This window comes from Tauraco erythrolophus, chromosome Z (assembly GCF_009769465.1).
Source record: "Tauraco erythrolophus isolate bTauEry1 chromosome Z, bTauEry1.pri, whole genome shotgun sequence".
In the NCBI taxonomy this organism is placed as follows: domain Eukaryota; kingdom Metazoa; phylum Chordata; class Aves; order Musophagiformes; family Musophagidae; genus Tauraco; species Tauraco erythrolophus.
Window position 1 is genome coordinate 37,671,247 of NC_141496.1, and position 15,983 is coordinate 37,687,229.

At 38.1% G+C, this 15,983-nt stretch overlaps 1 protein-coding gene across 2 annotated transcripts in view; it reads left to right on the forward strand.

Annotated features, from left to right (window-relative positions):
* Window positions 1-15,983, forward strand: part of MEF2C (myocyte enhancer factor 2C) — a 123,547-nt gene that overhangs the window by 87,527 nt on the left and 20,037 nt on the right. The window contains exons 4-7 of one of the 2 annotated variants that reach the window (XM_086629812.1): window positions 1,133-1,276; window positions 1,338-1,475; window positions 8,881-9,067; window positions 10,224-10,271. In XM_086629812.1, the coding sequence (XP_086485938.1) occupies window positions 1,133-1,276; window positions 1,338-1,475; window positions 8,881-9,067; window positions 10,224-10,271 (517 nt within the window). The remainder of the gene's footprint in view (window positions 1-1,132; window positions 1,277-1,337; window positions 1,476-8,880; window positions 9,068-10,223; window positions 10,272-15,983) is intronic. The other variant, XM_086629813.1, reaches the window with a different exon arrangement.

The following is a 15,983-nucleotide window of genomic DNA, read 5'->3' on the forward strand; positions in this document are numbered from 1 at the left end:
CAGCCATATGGACCCTTTGAAGAGTTCTTGACTGAAACACTCTTGAAAATAAATTTGAGAAATCTTACAGATACTGTCTTTGTCAACTATTGCTTGTACTTGGGGCATCCACAAAGACTTGCTTCTCATATTCTTTTACCTTAATGAAGCCTATGACTGTTCTTTGGTGATCTGTCAAGGCAGATCAGTGAAAACCTGTTTGAGACCAGGCAATCATTCTGAATTGTTAGCTACTGATTCCATTCTGGTTTTAAGCTGTTTCATCTTCATTATTTATTTTGGTGATGATGATCATGGCTGTGGGTTGATTTGAGCTGCTGAACCTGAAATTCATCTGGTTTGACTTTTCTCTAAGCATCTGTTTTAGCAGCGTTTCCCCGTACATTAAGCTTCAGCACTGTGCATCTGCAGCATTGTAACTGGAGTCAATAAAGAGTAAACACCGTGTCTAGCAGCTCTTAATCGGTATTTCACAGCCACGTTAGCATCTCTGTCCACCCCCTTGTCCTGTCCAAAGCACACACTTACGAACGGCGGGGCGTTGCTGTTGTCATCCTTTGCATCCATTTCAAAGGAAGAATTCAGTTTAGGTACTCCTCCTCTCCTTCTGTGGAGAACACGAATTCCTAAATTTGTTGCAGTTTATTGTTTGGTCGTTTTTTTTTTAATTTCTTCCTCCTGTATCTTTCTTTAGAGAAAAGAAAAACACCAGGGTATCCCACTGTAAACAGTATGCATCCCTTACTTTTAATCTTCGTTCATTCCAAATGGATAAATGTGTAAAAATAAATTGCACTCTGGGTGGGTATCTTAACCTCTTAATGCTATCGGATATGGGGGCAGGTGGTGGGAGGGGGGGCACAGGCGGTACTGGCACAGGCACTTAGCCAGCTTGCCAGCTTTGTTCTTCATTGACTGATTCCAGTTTCAGAGGAAAGAGGTCTGTGTGGTCCACTCTTGCCACTTGTAGCTGGAGACCTACAGCATCACTGTGGTAGATCTCTAGTGACTTTCTTTCTCTAAAGCATAATGTAAAACCTTCCACTGCTGGGCAGTTTGTGTTACTGTAACACTGCTGAGTCTTTCTTGCAGCCTGTGTCAAGCATTGAACTTTCCAAATTATGTATTTCAGACGTTGAGAAAGAAAGGACTTAATGGCTGTGACAGTCCAGACCCCGATGCAGACGATTCAGTAGGTCACAGCCCTGAGTCTGAGGACAAGTACAGAAAAATTAATGAAGATATTGATCTAATGATCAGCAGGCAAAGATTATGTGTAAGTACTCTGAGCTCCCTTTCATTTTTTTTACGTTTTGATATTTCTCTGAACCTGGCAGGCATTGAACAAGAAAGAAAACAAAGGTTGTGAAAGCCCCGATCCTGACTCCTCTTACGCTCTCACCCCACGCACTGAAGAAAAATACAAAAAAATTAATGAAGAATTTGATAATATGATCAAGAGCCATAAAATACCTGTAAGTACCAAAGGTTAGATGGCTGTCTGCTGATAACTGCTGCAGTAACAAACCATAACCCTTTCAGTTCTGGCTTCTTAAGGAAAACATTTCAGCTGGAAACAGGCTTTAATAGCCCCATATATAATTAAACACTATGGTCAGAAAATTTCACACATATCTTAGTTCCAAGTCTCTACCTCTGAGACACAGAGAAAGCCTACTATAGGTGAAACCTACAGAAGGAAGTGAAATATACATATATACATTATATTCACTTGATTTACAGAACTGTTTTACCACACCACTCGCCCAAATTATATCTAAAAAATAACGATGGAAATCTTTCTTTGTGGACAGGCTAACAAACCCGCAGAATACTTTCTGTGGTGACACAGAAAAAACGATGTAGAACTGAAATTCCTTTGTCTATAGGAATTAGTGCATTCTGTGCGTGTCACTTCAGTTCTCAAGTGTGTCTGCTAAACTCAGTTGCAGCACTGAAGGGTTACAGCTACTTGCTCGCTGCAGAGAAACAGACTGCATGAGAGCCTAATGGTAGGATTCAGACATGTTTGTGTGCTGGGGTGATTTTACAGCTTTATCAGAGAATTTGCTTTGACCTCGTCAGCATTTCTTTAATGCTTTAACATGAGCTAAATTTTGTTTTAACCAAGTCAAAATTTCTAACCATCAGTCATATGCCTTGCCAGATATCTAAGAGAAATAACTCTGCATGTGCTCTTTTGTTTGCACAAGACATACAAGGGGACAATACTTTGTCATTATGTTTAATAGTGCATTTATAAAGCTGACAAAAAGAACGTGGATGTTTGGAGGTTGTATTTGGCCCTTCTTCCAAATGTACATAGACGAGTCGTGGTTTAGGCCGACCGGCAACTAAACACCCAGCAGCCCCTCGCTCGCCTTCCCCCACCCCCAGGTGATGGATGGGGAAGAGATTTGAAGGGGAAAAGGCAAAGAGACTCGTGGGTTGAGATAAGAGCAATTTCCTAATAGTAATAATATTTGAATATATGTATAGTGATAATCATATATAAACAAGTGATGCACAGTATAATTGCTCACCACCTGGTGACAAATGCCTATCTCATCCCTGTAAACAATTCCGAAACAGGTAAGTCCCGACACTGCAATCCTGGATGAGCAAGAGGCCCTGAAAGAGAACGAGACAGTGATAGCACTCCCAGGGTCCGAGAGTGGGGGCCCTGGAAGAGCAAAAACCCTTTCATTCCAGTTAACCGTCATCTTTATATTGGACATGAGATTGTATGATATAGAATACTCCATTGGCCAGTTTGGCCCTCAATCCTAAAGCTATATCAAAGCATAACAGGAGTTGTGGACCCTTCATCCTGGCCATGCTCCCCCCCGCCTGTTGTGCTCCTGCACACTGGCAAAACATGGGAAGCTGAAAAGTCCTTGAGGTCTCAGTGCCAACTATAAACATCAGAGCGCTATCAACATTCTTCTCATAGTGAATCTCAGACTAAAAACAAAACACAGAGCTCTTCTGGCTGCTGAAAAGAGAAACTAACTCCGTCCCAGTCAAAACCAGATTTCCCCAGGTCCAAAGAAGCATCTGAATGTGCATAGGTAACTGCTTGCTTCTAAAAGAGATCGTTTGGATGTGTTCATTCCTCATTCCCACATGTAGGTTTTATGGTTGGCTGCCAAAAATGATGTCTGTGTACTCAGAACAAGCAAAGTCTCTTCTGTAGTGCAAGTCAATTGTGCGTACAAAATCTGATACCTAAGCTGAGAATACCTCTTAAGGATGCTCAGATTCTGTCTCATACAGTGTAAGTGGTTTTTCAATTAATTCTCAGCAGAAAGATTTTCACTCAAATTGATTAAAATTTGAAGATGTTCTCACACGACGGCAAATGTATTTTTGCAAAAAGTTTTTAAATAATAAAGATTTTCCCAAAGAACAGAACAATGCCAAATTCGATAAATTAGTGTTTAGAATAACTGGTTAGGGATGCTCAACATGTATATAAAATATCAGGGAGGAATACGTATATGTAATATCCATCTTTTTTTTACCTCCCTTTTTATTTTCTTCTTTTGCATAGCTGTTTTTTTCAGTTAAAAAAAAAAAAAAGCTTTACAACTGTCCCCATGATTTTGGTTTCTCATGGTGGAACTCAGTTCGACAAACAATGACTGCAACATTTAGGATGACCATTATAAGCTGGAATGCTTAACCTTTTTTTATGTCAAAATCTTACCAATTGCCATTCCTTTCCTCTTTCAAGGACAACCTTTGGCTCATTCAAATCAAAGTGATGGAATTTTCAGTCAGATGGTATTTAACCAAGCTACTTCTCCACCTTAAAAATGGTGTTTGGAATGGTCCTTCACACTCTCTGTTTCTTTCATGCTGCCTGTTTTTGTTTCAACAAAGCAGCACATGTTCTAACCATTTGAAATCTTAAGACATTAAAAAAAAAAAAAGGAAAAAACTCATTCCTGTCGTTGTGAGTTCTACAGCTTTCTTTACCTCTATAAGCATTTGAGAAAATAATCTTTTCTGTAAAACTAGGAAAATACTAGGAATTAGAAACAACACAGTTAATCTAAACATAGTGCATCCCTTTTGTCCTCCCAAAAATTAATGGACTTTGCCTCTGATTGCTTTCATTAAATTTAACCTTTTGACATCAAATATAGTCCTACTTCAGCTATCAGCTTGGTGATTAACTTGGTTTCCTGAGTGGTATTTTGGGTATAGTGTAACTTCCTACCTTGCAGGGATGTTACAAGGTACAGTGTATTATCTTTCTCTGAAATTACTTCAGAGATGCTTCAGAGATACAGAACTGCAAAACGTTAACATTTCTTTTCATGTAAGACAGGATATCCCTTCTTTGATACTTCACACGCAGCGCACAAGGTCTGTGTGCTCCATCAAGCTGCTGACCACAAAAGAAAGAATCAGTAGATGTTCTCTCCTAATGCAACAGGAGCTCCTTCTCTTGACGTAAGCCAAGATGTAATGGGCAAGATGGAGCTCAAAGCTTGTAATAACGTAAATTTGTAAATACAATATATATTTTTATGTATAGATATTACATATTATATTGTATACAATACTATTCTTAACTGTGCAAATCAATATAACTTCGAGGAAGTCAAGGAGGTTATATTCATTTACTTATGATCATCAAAGGTAGCCAAAAAAGTTGGGGGGGAAAAAGCAAAATTGAACAAAAAGTCACCAAGTCGTTAAATCACTGCTTACAAAATATATAAAACAATGCAATGCCTGTGCCTGGTCTTGTAACAGAATAAAGCTGCTGCCAAATGAAAACAAAATTGGCTTTTGCTCCTAACAGCTAAAGCCAATAATGTTTCCTCAGATAATTTTCTGGGGATAAGTATTTATATTGTTCTAAAACATCTGATAACAATTAGACATTTATTTGTAGTTTTCGTAAGAGTGATGAAAGCAGAGGAGACAGAAATAGTCCACTAGAAGGGAGCTATAAGTATCTCTGTCTCTAAATAAATGAAGGCCTGGTTGAATATGGGAGGGATAAAAACAATATTTAACACAGAATGTTTGGTCCTTTAATTTGCGAGGGTTTTGAGTCCCCAGCACTTGCTTTGCACAACATAGCACAGCTCGCGAAGCGCACATCTAACGCAGCGCATGCTGTACACTGGTGGTGTCCTCTCAGGTGAGCCATCGCCTTCTTTGGCAATTGTGTCCGAAGGAGAAAAGACGGAGGGGAAAAAAAAAAAAGCAAAATGTGGCGAGCTGCGTACACATAAGGCTTCATCTATGTGAGTGACCTGGGAAATGACAAAGAACGTACTGAGGTGCTTATCTCTGCCCTGCATTGTTTGAATGCTCCCTGGCATGTTTTGGGCACTGGCCAAATAATGCGCTTCCACACAATTTTCTAGCTCTGTTTGGTTGTTAGGCCAGGCCAGGAGCAATTCCCAATTTTTCAAGTTTATGTAGTCCTAGTTTTTTTGAGGTTGACAAAGCTTAATAGTATGGACATGGACTACCCTGTGGCCTCGGGTGGCCTCAGTTTCTAGGCAAGTTAAATTTACTAATACAGATATTACGCAAGTGCATCACAAGCTTTAAAGTCCATCAGGCCTAGCTGGAATAGATATGCCCCATGACGTACCACCAAGAATGACTAGGGAATCTGCAGGAGGTTGCAGTTCTTGGTGAAGGACATATAAGACTAACAGAATTTGAGCAACCAGAGCAAAACTGTAGCTAGAGACTTACTGTGTAATACTGGTGCTTATCTGGACAAACTTCTAGCTCTAACTTTTGACTACTGAGAATAAATAAAACCTACTGTATTCCATATACAGTGTGTATCGTGCTGCAAAGCAGAGTAAACTGACTTTGCCCTGATAAAATTGCCTATGAAATACTCTGTAAATAGATGTAAGTATATCCAGACAGTAGGTTAAATGGTGAAAATGAAACCATTACTACAGAAATTAAGAAAATAATTTAGCTTTAGCTAGTTTAAAACAATATTTTTAAAATAACAAAATGAAAGTCACGTCACTGTTTCAGCAATGTTTGTCTGTTTCAGTGATGACTAGTGAGACTGACAGCCACAAGAGCAACCAAGACTGGAGCTCTTTTGTGCTGTACTAATGTAGAAAAAGAAGATTCCAGCCCTTAACGGGTTTGGTTTTCACATGGAAGAAAGACAGAGTATAATGATGAAAGCAGACAAGCCCTCTGAGTATTGGCAAGACCTTCAGATTTGCATTTGTACCCATGTTTTAGTTTAGATAACTAAAAGAGATATATAGAGATTCTATATAAGAATATAGAGGCAATATTGGTGTCTCTCAGGCTTAGAGGGCAGATTTCACGCATCTCATGACAGAAGTGAAGAAGACATTGTGCAAAGTTCTTCCCAGCGGGTGACACTCAATCTGACATGGAGGAGGCAGGAACATGTTCTCTAAGCCACCAGGCAGAGAAATCTCCACCACAGCCCTGAACATTGCAATAACAAAGAGTCTCTATGTTGACTTATTCATGTCTCACATCAGAAGCTAAGAAATCAATCCTCATGTGAATTCACTAGCTAGAACCTTCTGAAAAGGCAAGACCAGCAGCAGCAGCTGACTTTGAGCTCCAGCAGCAGCCTTACATTTTGGACTTACATAGGATCTGAGAACCTCTTAAGTCCTTCTGTGGCCAGCAAAGAAAGTGCCTTGCTTCAAAACATACCTTCAGGCTCATAAAATGTTTCAGATTATGCTATGTGAACCTATTTCCAGGGAGCCTGGACTTCAGTCGTGATATACACTGGTACTCCTTGTGCTACGTACTGTGTAAATTTTCCTTTGGAAGACAAGTCACGCATGCAGCTAGTGAGTTGGACTTCAACTGTAAGAACATCTGCAGGCAAAAACTGGTTGCTCCTGAAAGAAATAAAAAACACGCTTCAGCAATTGTATGTTTCATCACATAATCATTTATTGTCTTTTTTCTATTTGTGAGACGCAAACATTATTATGTTTCAGGATCCCTACACAGACCTAGCAGTACCTGTAGTCCTGCTTGTTATACACTGAACACGCAGATTCCCAAGGCACCTCTCCTCTCTTTCCCGCCTCTACTTAAACCAATCATCTCTATGGAAAATATGGTCCTTGAGGCGCACTTCAGCTTCTCGGCAAAAGGAGGAAGCGAGTCCCAGCGTGCAGCCCCCACAGCCAGCAAGCAATGCCAGCAGGTCCATCCGCTCGAGCACCCTACCTGATCTCAGCTGTTATGCTATGGCCATCTCTCACAAAACCGGGCCACAGGCTACACAGAGGGTTTCAGAGCTAAATTAACACCTTGAAATAAGTCCCAAGGCATTTGTGTGATGTATCCTTCGTGTCATACCCTGAACTAAAATCTTGCTGTGTGTTTCAGTAGTTAAGTAAAATGATTCCTCTATATTTAGAGCAAAATTATGTCTGCCCCTAGAAACAGCAGAGGACAAAAAAAAAAAACCTTAAGGGATAACCGTAATTTGATGGCCAGTGCTGTAATGCACAGGGCACAGCCAACAGCTCTGGCCAGCCAGAGAAGAGACTTGTGGGTGGCACAAGGTCAGGATGCCTCTGTTGCCTGATACAGCAGATTACGTGTCCAGCTCTCAACATACTCCCTCTAGGTCCTCAAAGCCTTACCAGTACTATCAGCTGCCAACAACAAAATTAAAGTCTATGATTTTCTCCTGGAAATGTTACAAGGCTGTTTTAAAGAGATTTTTGATGGATTTAGACTCTTGAAGCTTATAGAATTTTTAAATGGCAAATTAAGGGGTACTTCATTTGCATTCAGCTATTTTAATATTTAAAATGCTGTCAGGTAATTTTGAAAAAGTTGTCTTTCCCTTCACAAAGGCAAAAAGATTTATTATTTTAAAACCAAGTAAATTAAATATGGAGTTCTAGTGTATTTGTATGTCACCAGAGCCATAAATTTTAAAGAAGTTCAGGCAACTTCCACCCAAGAAAACCTCAACCATCAAACTCACCAGCCAACCAAGAAAACTCGAGTTGGGCTTTCTAAGAGCAAAATGAGAATCAGATGCTGCATCCCCTCTCACCCTCTTTCAGAGTGGTCTGTAGTTTGGGTTTTATTTGAAAGGGATTCTTGTGAAGGAAAGTGGCTCAGGAGAGGATCCTACCTTGAAGTATGAAAACAGTATATTCAAAAGGTATCACCACTCCACCAAAAAAAAAAAAATCAAAACAACCACAAAGAACCCAAAGACTAACGTATATCTAAAGTTCTTGTATTTGCTCCCTATCCCTGAGTAGAACTTTGTTTCTTTTAAGAACTTCCAAGCTGAGATAGAAACTTTTACAAAAACAGTTTACAGTGTTGGTGCCTTTAACGTGATTTGGGATCGTTCTGGTTGCTAAAGCAACATAAGCTGAAATTAAAGCTTTCCCTTTTTCATTCCACCCCTTCTAATTTCTCTCCATGCAATGAAGTCATCATAATCATGTACCTTTGATCTTACAGTCATCTGTGACACTAGATTAAGATATTACAAGTGAACAATTACGACTTCACAGAATGAAAGAAAAAGAAAATTAAGGTTCATAAAGCAGGGTTTTGTTTTATAAAGAAAAAAAAAAAAGAAGAAAAAAATCTTTCCAGTTCTTACAAAGTAAATGTGCAAGCTGCATTAAAGGAAGATGGCATCATGATTTGAAAAATCATATTTAAAAGCCTAGTTAACTCTTTCGAAACTCTACTGTTGACTCTCAGGGGAGGGGGGCAAATGTAAATATTTTAACCACCAACAACAAAATATTTGAACTAAATATAGAGTAACTGTACTTGAAGGCTGTTGTGCTTCTGTACTATTCTCGTCTTTGTTTCCCTTTTTTGCTTGTACAGGCTGTTCCACCACCAAACTTTGAGATGCCAGTTTCTATCCCAGTGTCCAACCACAACAGTTTGGTATACAGTAACCCAGTCAGCTCTCTGGGAAATCCCAATCTTTTGCCGCTGGCTCATCCTTCTTTGCAAAGAAATAGCATGTCTCCCGGCGTGACACATCGGCCTCCGAGTGCAGGTAACACAGGTAGGCTCTGTGCAATCCCATCCCTTTAAGTGCTCTTTTATCAGCTGCTTGTGTGCCTTAGGTGACTTTAAACTGTACCCTGAGAAACAAGAACTCTGTTTTCACCAGTGGTAACAATTTGTCCAAATTTCTGTGTCAAAAAATCAAAAGAAGAGCCGAAGGTGTTTCTATTCCCAATTTAGAAAATTTAAAAAAAAAAAAAGTTCTAGACAAAGCTGAATATTGACTAAGATTAAAGTAAATCAATAAAGGATAAAAGGCCAGACAATTTGCTGTATCATAAAAAGGCAGCTTGTCTACTGAATTCATGCAAGGACTCACTATACCGTAAAGCTTAAGGGGGCAGGGGGGAGAATGTAGCCAACGCAAACAAGTTGAAGCAAGTGAAATAGGACACTCGTTACTTAAATCATCAGTCTAGAGGCTAAATGCAGAATTTATTATTATTTATGCATTCACAAGTTCCTTGATGGGTAAATGTTAGTTGAGCTCTGCACTTGAGTGCCTTCTATAGCAAGAGGCTGTGCTTTGCTCTGCTGATGATGAGGGCTCACCTCTGAATAGGATAAATGGGGATTAAGTTCATTCAATCTGTCTGGCTGAAGCAACATCAAGATCCTTAAGTGCGCTGGGTTCAAAGGACCATTTGAGGTCCCCAAGTGCAAAGAGAAGTTTTAAAAATCCTTAGAGTGAATGTCTATGAAAGGCTGAGTAAATTAAAATGAAAAGCTATGTAAATATATATTATAGCTTCTGAGTTAAGTTCTCGTCCAGGAGCTTTCAGTCTCCTCCTCCCAGTGCTATGTGGAAGCCTTTGCTTTTCTGACTAATACTGAACTAAAGATAATTTTCAAATTAAGAACTACTATAACTTTCAAATATAATTGATTTTTCATAAGCTGTGGAAGTATGAAGACAAAATAATGAAATGTTGTGTACTACATATTTTGTTTGTCCTTGAAAGGCAAACGTCTCGTACGGGTAACATGAAACATTACAATTTTATGACTATGTGTCTGATCTGATGCCTGTTGAAGTCAGAGGAAAGCAGTGGTGGGTACTGGAGCAGACCCTTTGAAGTTAGAGAAAATGTTTTGAATGTTTGCCTGTTACAATTTATCGTGCTGATTTGTAGTATTGCATTTCAACCCCCCAGGTGGCCTGATGGGTGGGGACCTCACAACCGGTGCAGGCACCAGTGCAGGTAAAGAGAAAAGTATTTTATTTTTTTTCTAAGTGAACAAAGGACTTCCTTCAAAGCCTGAGTCCTAAAATAGCTCCATATTTGAGGTGGGATATTAGAAAGTGGTTGGCATGAGTTTATTTCTCCCAGCTGGGAGGTGGGGAGTTAATATTTGTGCTTCTGTTATTAGCAGGAAGAGAACTGTTTTCAGCAATGTCAAAAATCTTGCATCTCAACAAATTCCACAGGCAAAAATGTCTGTTTTCCTTCTTGTTAGCCTTTCCATAAAAACTTTTGTATCCATTGCATCTCCCTGTTCAGGAAAAACTACTGAGACCAGTGTCAGAAACCCTCATCCTTTTTAAGTCACAGGAATTTTTTCCATTGACTTCAGTGGAATTGGGGTTTTGTTTTATGAAATTAAGCTTGAGTAAAGATTTCAATATCGAGTCACTTCTTAGAGTTCGATCTGCTGAGCACAGATTTGATTTCAAGCCCCTGCTCTAAGACCATTGCTAGTCAGCAAAATCTGTTAACATTTACTTAAATAATCAGTAATTAACTTAAGCTTAGTTTTATGTATTTGCTTAAGTCCTTTGGTACGCAACCGGGAAACGATTTTCAAAATACCCATGCGGAGAGAAAGATTAGTCCCTTTAGACCTGCTCCCGTAGAACTAATGAGAACTGTGCTTGCTAAGGTCTGTGTTATCAAAGCAGTGTTGTCAGAGTAGTCCCCTTTGCTCAGTAAACTCTGCGGTTTGTTAGCAATGTCAGCAATGTTGCATTATTACAAATACAGATTACAAAAGACAATGGCAAGATTACTGTTTCAGTTTGAGAAGTAAACACATATGTTCGAAGAAAATAAGCCGAGTGGTAAAACATGGAGCACGTCCAATTTTACTGGGTTAGCTGCTCTCAGAAAGAACAGTACAGAAAAATAGTTGGAAGATTCATTTTGTGCGCTATAAACCGAGGCTGTTATATGTGCCAGTTCTGACATTGTCTCATAAAATTACTTATAAAGAAATTCTGGATATAGTGCCCTTTTCTTTCTTGGCTCTTCTCAGCCTGCATTAGACCACCCCTCCTTTTATCTTCACGCATAGATGAGTCACAGATGTTTGTGTGATGCGTTTCTAGTAAGATTGACGCTGCACAGCATTGTATCAGAAAGGCGCTTTAAACTCAAGCCGAAGCTTTGAGGGGTCATTTTGTATTAATTTAGGAGTAGGGAAGGCAGACGATGGGAACTTAGCTATTAGTCTCCTTTGTTCTCAGAAAAAGAAAGCATGATAGGAAATTACAGTTTTGTTAATTATCTTTTGTCAGCCAGCGAAACACAGCGAAAGAAAGGCTCATTCTGGCGATGTTCGCATTTCATCTCACTTCTACCTCGTGTATAGTAGAAACTTCAGGAACGACAGCGTAGGGACTCGGGTAGGAAATTGATTGCCCTATTAAGGGGGTCCCTCTTCTGGCTCCTTAAGAAATAGCATTGCCTTGTTACTTATTCCCCCCTTCCTTTAAAAAAAAACGCTGGAAAACAATTAATAAAGAAGGAAATGTTTTCTTTTAAAAGGAGCACATTCTGAAATAAAAGTTCGTCTACGCATGCATTTGGCTTAATAATCCTTGTGCTTAATAAAATCTGTGTATCAATAGGCCAGTTGAAAATTCATATTCTTTCTAAACACATTTTTGTCTTGGAAATATATTAAAAGCCTATATAAGCACAGGAAGAGGGATAGCTTCACTATTTACTCACAAATTAAGAATTTGTATTTCCTGAGCGCAGTGTTATGCATTAAGCTCTCAAGCAATGTAGCTTTGGAGTAGGCAATTGATTTGAGGGGCCTATATATGAGGGGCATTGCTAGGAATGCATCGTAAATATTTAATCGTATGAATAGTCTTTGTTCTTTATCTGGCAATAAGAGCTTTAAACACCATTAAAGAAGAGTTTTCTAAATCTCTTAAATGCAGACCAGTAGGAAGAATTTGATACAGGGCTGAAGGAAGATGAAAAGGTCACTATAAGGTTGAATCCTCTGTCTTAGTTGCATCATTCCACAATGGCACCATTTTGGACAGTCCTCTTTCTTTAGGGTGCAGAAGAATAAACATCAAAAGTTCTCTTTGTTCATCATTCTTCACAAGAAACAGAGACCTCTGTGTTTTCTTCTATTTGGCATCTTAGAAGCTGGTAGCATGATCATGTGGTTTAATCCGTTGAGGTTCGTATTTCTGGTCAAATTAGAACATTATGAATTTGCATTTTTCTGCAGTGTCCAAAAATAGCATATATTCAAAATAGCATACTCCAAGAAGAAGAGTCTGAAGAGTTTCATTTCTGCCAGTATAAAATGAAACTACTTTTGATGAGTAACACCAGGCCTCAGTTTCTGCACTACTTTAACAAATTACATTATAACAAATTGCATTATAACTGCAATATCAGAAATGGAAAAACATCAGTTAAGCTTGTGTTTTTGAGAAGTACGTTAGTTTGTTGGTTGGGATTATTTCAAGTAATAACCCTGAAATCCTCTCCAATTCACCTCAGGATTCAACCCAAGACATAAACAGAACTTTAAAAAGCTGACTACTTCTTTGTTATCCTACACAATTAAATGCCATCAGTGGCATTTTTATGTTTAACCAAGATTAGCTCACGTTTGTTAAAGTAAATTTGTTCTTAGCCAAATGCTGATTGAATAGTTTCTACCATTACAGTAGCAACTGCTAATAAAATTGGAGTGAACTTCACGTTTAGTATAATTGCTGAATTATAAATACAGCAATGTCTTTGGCACTATTCTTTCAAACCAGACGTGTTTGATTGAGAGAGAGAATGAGAGCTTTTTGGACCCAAATTGGTATCCTCTAAAACCATTTTAGCCTACCCCATAACTAATAAGAAGACTAAGTGACATGTTACCTGTTTACGTAACAGACTATGTGATGTTCTTTTAATTTTTAGGGAATGTAGTCTTTAACAAAACCACTTAACAGTAACTTTGACCAGAAATTAACAATATCTACAAAGTTTTGCTACTGTAAATTATATGAACTCAAGTTTTATTTAGTGGCTCAGTATTTATATTGAAAGCCTGATAAAAGATTAAAATTTAAAAATATTTCAATAGTTTTAAAATTCAAATACAACGGTATTGGGGGACATCTTTCTTTGCACTATACTTTAAACTTTTGATCTTCAAACTGAGTTATATTTTTAGGGTTGTATTTTTCATTTTTGTATGATTTTCAGATTATGAAATTTTCTATTTTATAATTAAGTTTTCTTTTGAATGGAATAAGCCATCTAAGTCAACAGAATTTCTTTACATTTTAAACCACTAAATAATAAAATCAAAGGAAAAATTCAATCTCAAGTTTTAAATCCAGGATGGGTATAAAAAAAAAATAGACTTGCTTTAACTGTTTATTCACTTTCTGTAATTTGTTTGTTTCACTATTTGATTTCTGTACTGCCTCTATCTTGAGATTAATGTTAAGCCAAAGGCAAAAGTTATTCAAAAGTTGTTGGGACTCAACAAATACTGTCAGAGAGACTAAGTGCTTGTACTCGTTAAATCAAGCATCCTTAAACTACCTTTAAACCTGTTCCTTAAACTCATTAGAAACTGAAAAGATCAGTAGTGCATTTTGGAAAATTCATCCTATGTTTTTTTAATAACTGAATCCTGTATTTACCTATAAATCGGCACCCAGTCATCTCCTTCTGGGAATTAACTGCTAGCTAACAGTTGTCTTCTCATCTTCTGAGGGCTGAGGTCCTGGATCTGCCAGCCGATGTAATAATTCGCTAGTGCTTTCCTGCTACTTTTTCTTTTCTCAGTCATGTACTGACTGTGGGTGAACGTATTATATATTCTACTAGTATTTCAAGACACATGGGAGTATATGTAATGGTAGGAGGTTTTTAAGTTATAAGCCCTCAGAGTAGAGGCAATCTGGATTGTATCTTCTCAAAAAAGAGTGATTTACTAAAAAGAAGTAATCTGCCCAAATAAGCCTACAAGAATTACCAAAAATAAGCAAGGATTTCAAAGAGAGCTTCTCGCATTAGTGTCTTTTGAAACTATAAATACAGATAAGCAAACTAATACTAAAAATAAAAAAGTTTAGAAATTGAAAGGTTACATAAATATTCTCCAGTGTGTCCTGAAATCATGTTGGCATAGTCAAGAGAAGATAATTCTTAGGCTACAAGTGTGAAATATGTTAAATAAACAAGTGAGCTTACTACAACGATTCCCAGACCACAGTTTATGGACAACCTGTTAGGACTGGGTTTGCCAGGGAAAGCATGATAAGTAGTTGCCCTTCCTTTATTACTCAATGAGTGCAGTCACCCACAGACCTCTGATCCAAAGATTGGGCAAGATACGGTACAAAAGTATAGTAAACAATAGTTCCAGACCAAGGAAGTTTACGGTCCAAAAAAAAGAACATGCAGTCATTCATAACAGAGTTTATGGTGCAATAGTGCCAAATCCAAACAATAAGAATTCATAAATTGACAGATTGGCTTAAAACTATGGAGGCGGATAAGAAATGAAAAACATAACAACTCTCCTTTTCTTTTCTCTTTTTCCACTCATATTATGCCATTAAGTGTTCTTTTTCCAAGCTTTCTTTGAGAATAAGTTTGAAAGGATAGATGCTGCTGTCCATGTAAAAATTAAAAAAAAATCTTGCAATGGGTGTCATCTGCAAAGCTGGATGTGTGTATTTTCGGTTGACTCATGTGACCTCTTACCAATGAAGAGATCTACATAAGTTCATCCTGAGTAGACTTCAATGAAAATCTGTGAAAATTTGGCCTCTGTTAGGTTTCCATCAGTTGTGTAAGTGTTGACTTAGTAATTTATTTAGTTATTCTCTGTCTCATCATCTCTCTAATCAAGAGTGTCTCAATATTTGTATTTATAAAAAGACAGCTTGAAAGGATTGAAAGGGAGAAAGCCCTAAGTTCACATGTAATGAACAATTAAGTGAGTCATGCAAACTGTGGTTCTTTGTAAGTGGGGTTTTAAAGGCAGGCGTGATTGACTTCTTTTACTTTATGACAAGCAGTTTCAACTGTTCCTCAAGAATAATTAGAATTCTTTAGATAAAATCCTTCTCCTAGTGAAGTCTGCTTTAACTTCAGTGAGACAGGGATTTCACTGTTTTTTTCTGTACATTCTTGGTCATTAAGACACCACACTGTCTTCTGTCGCACTCTGCGATGCATATTCTTGTTGAAATTCAGAAAATATAAGAAGGCATTGCAAATTAGCAAACATCTGGATTTCATGCCTGTCCTGAGTCCTGAAAGAGACAGTTGATGCCTCCTGGATCTGGAATGCAGCAATGACTTTGCTCAGAGAAAGAGAGCAAGAAATGCTTTTAACCTCTTGAAACTGGGACTGCAGCCACACGTGGGAGCTCCTGGTAATATTGAGTTAATGTGACCCCTGTCCTTTAACTTTTAATATGATTCCCCAATTAAGATACTCAATCCATAAACTCCCTTTGTTTTCCAAACCTGTTTTGCAACCTGATTTTTCCTTTGGTAACAGGTGGAACAGTCCCAGAAATAAAAGCCAGAGGAGACAGGGATGGGTTAGTTACTGATATTTTCTTTGCATCTGCCTAAGTTTCAAAACCAATCTAAGTAATATTATCTATTTGCAAAACACTTTCCTTTTTTGTGCATATC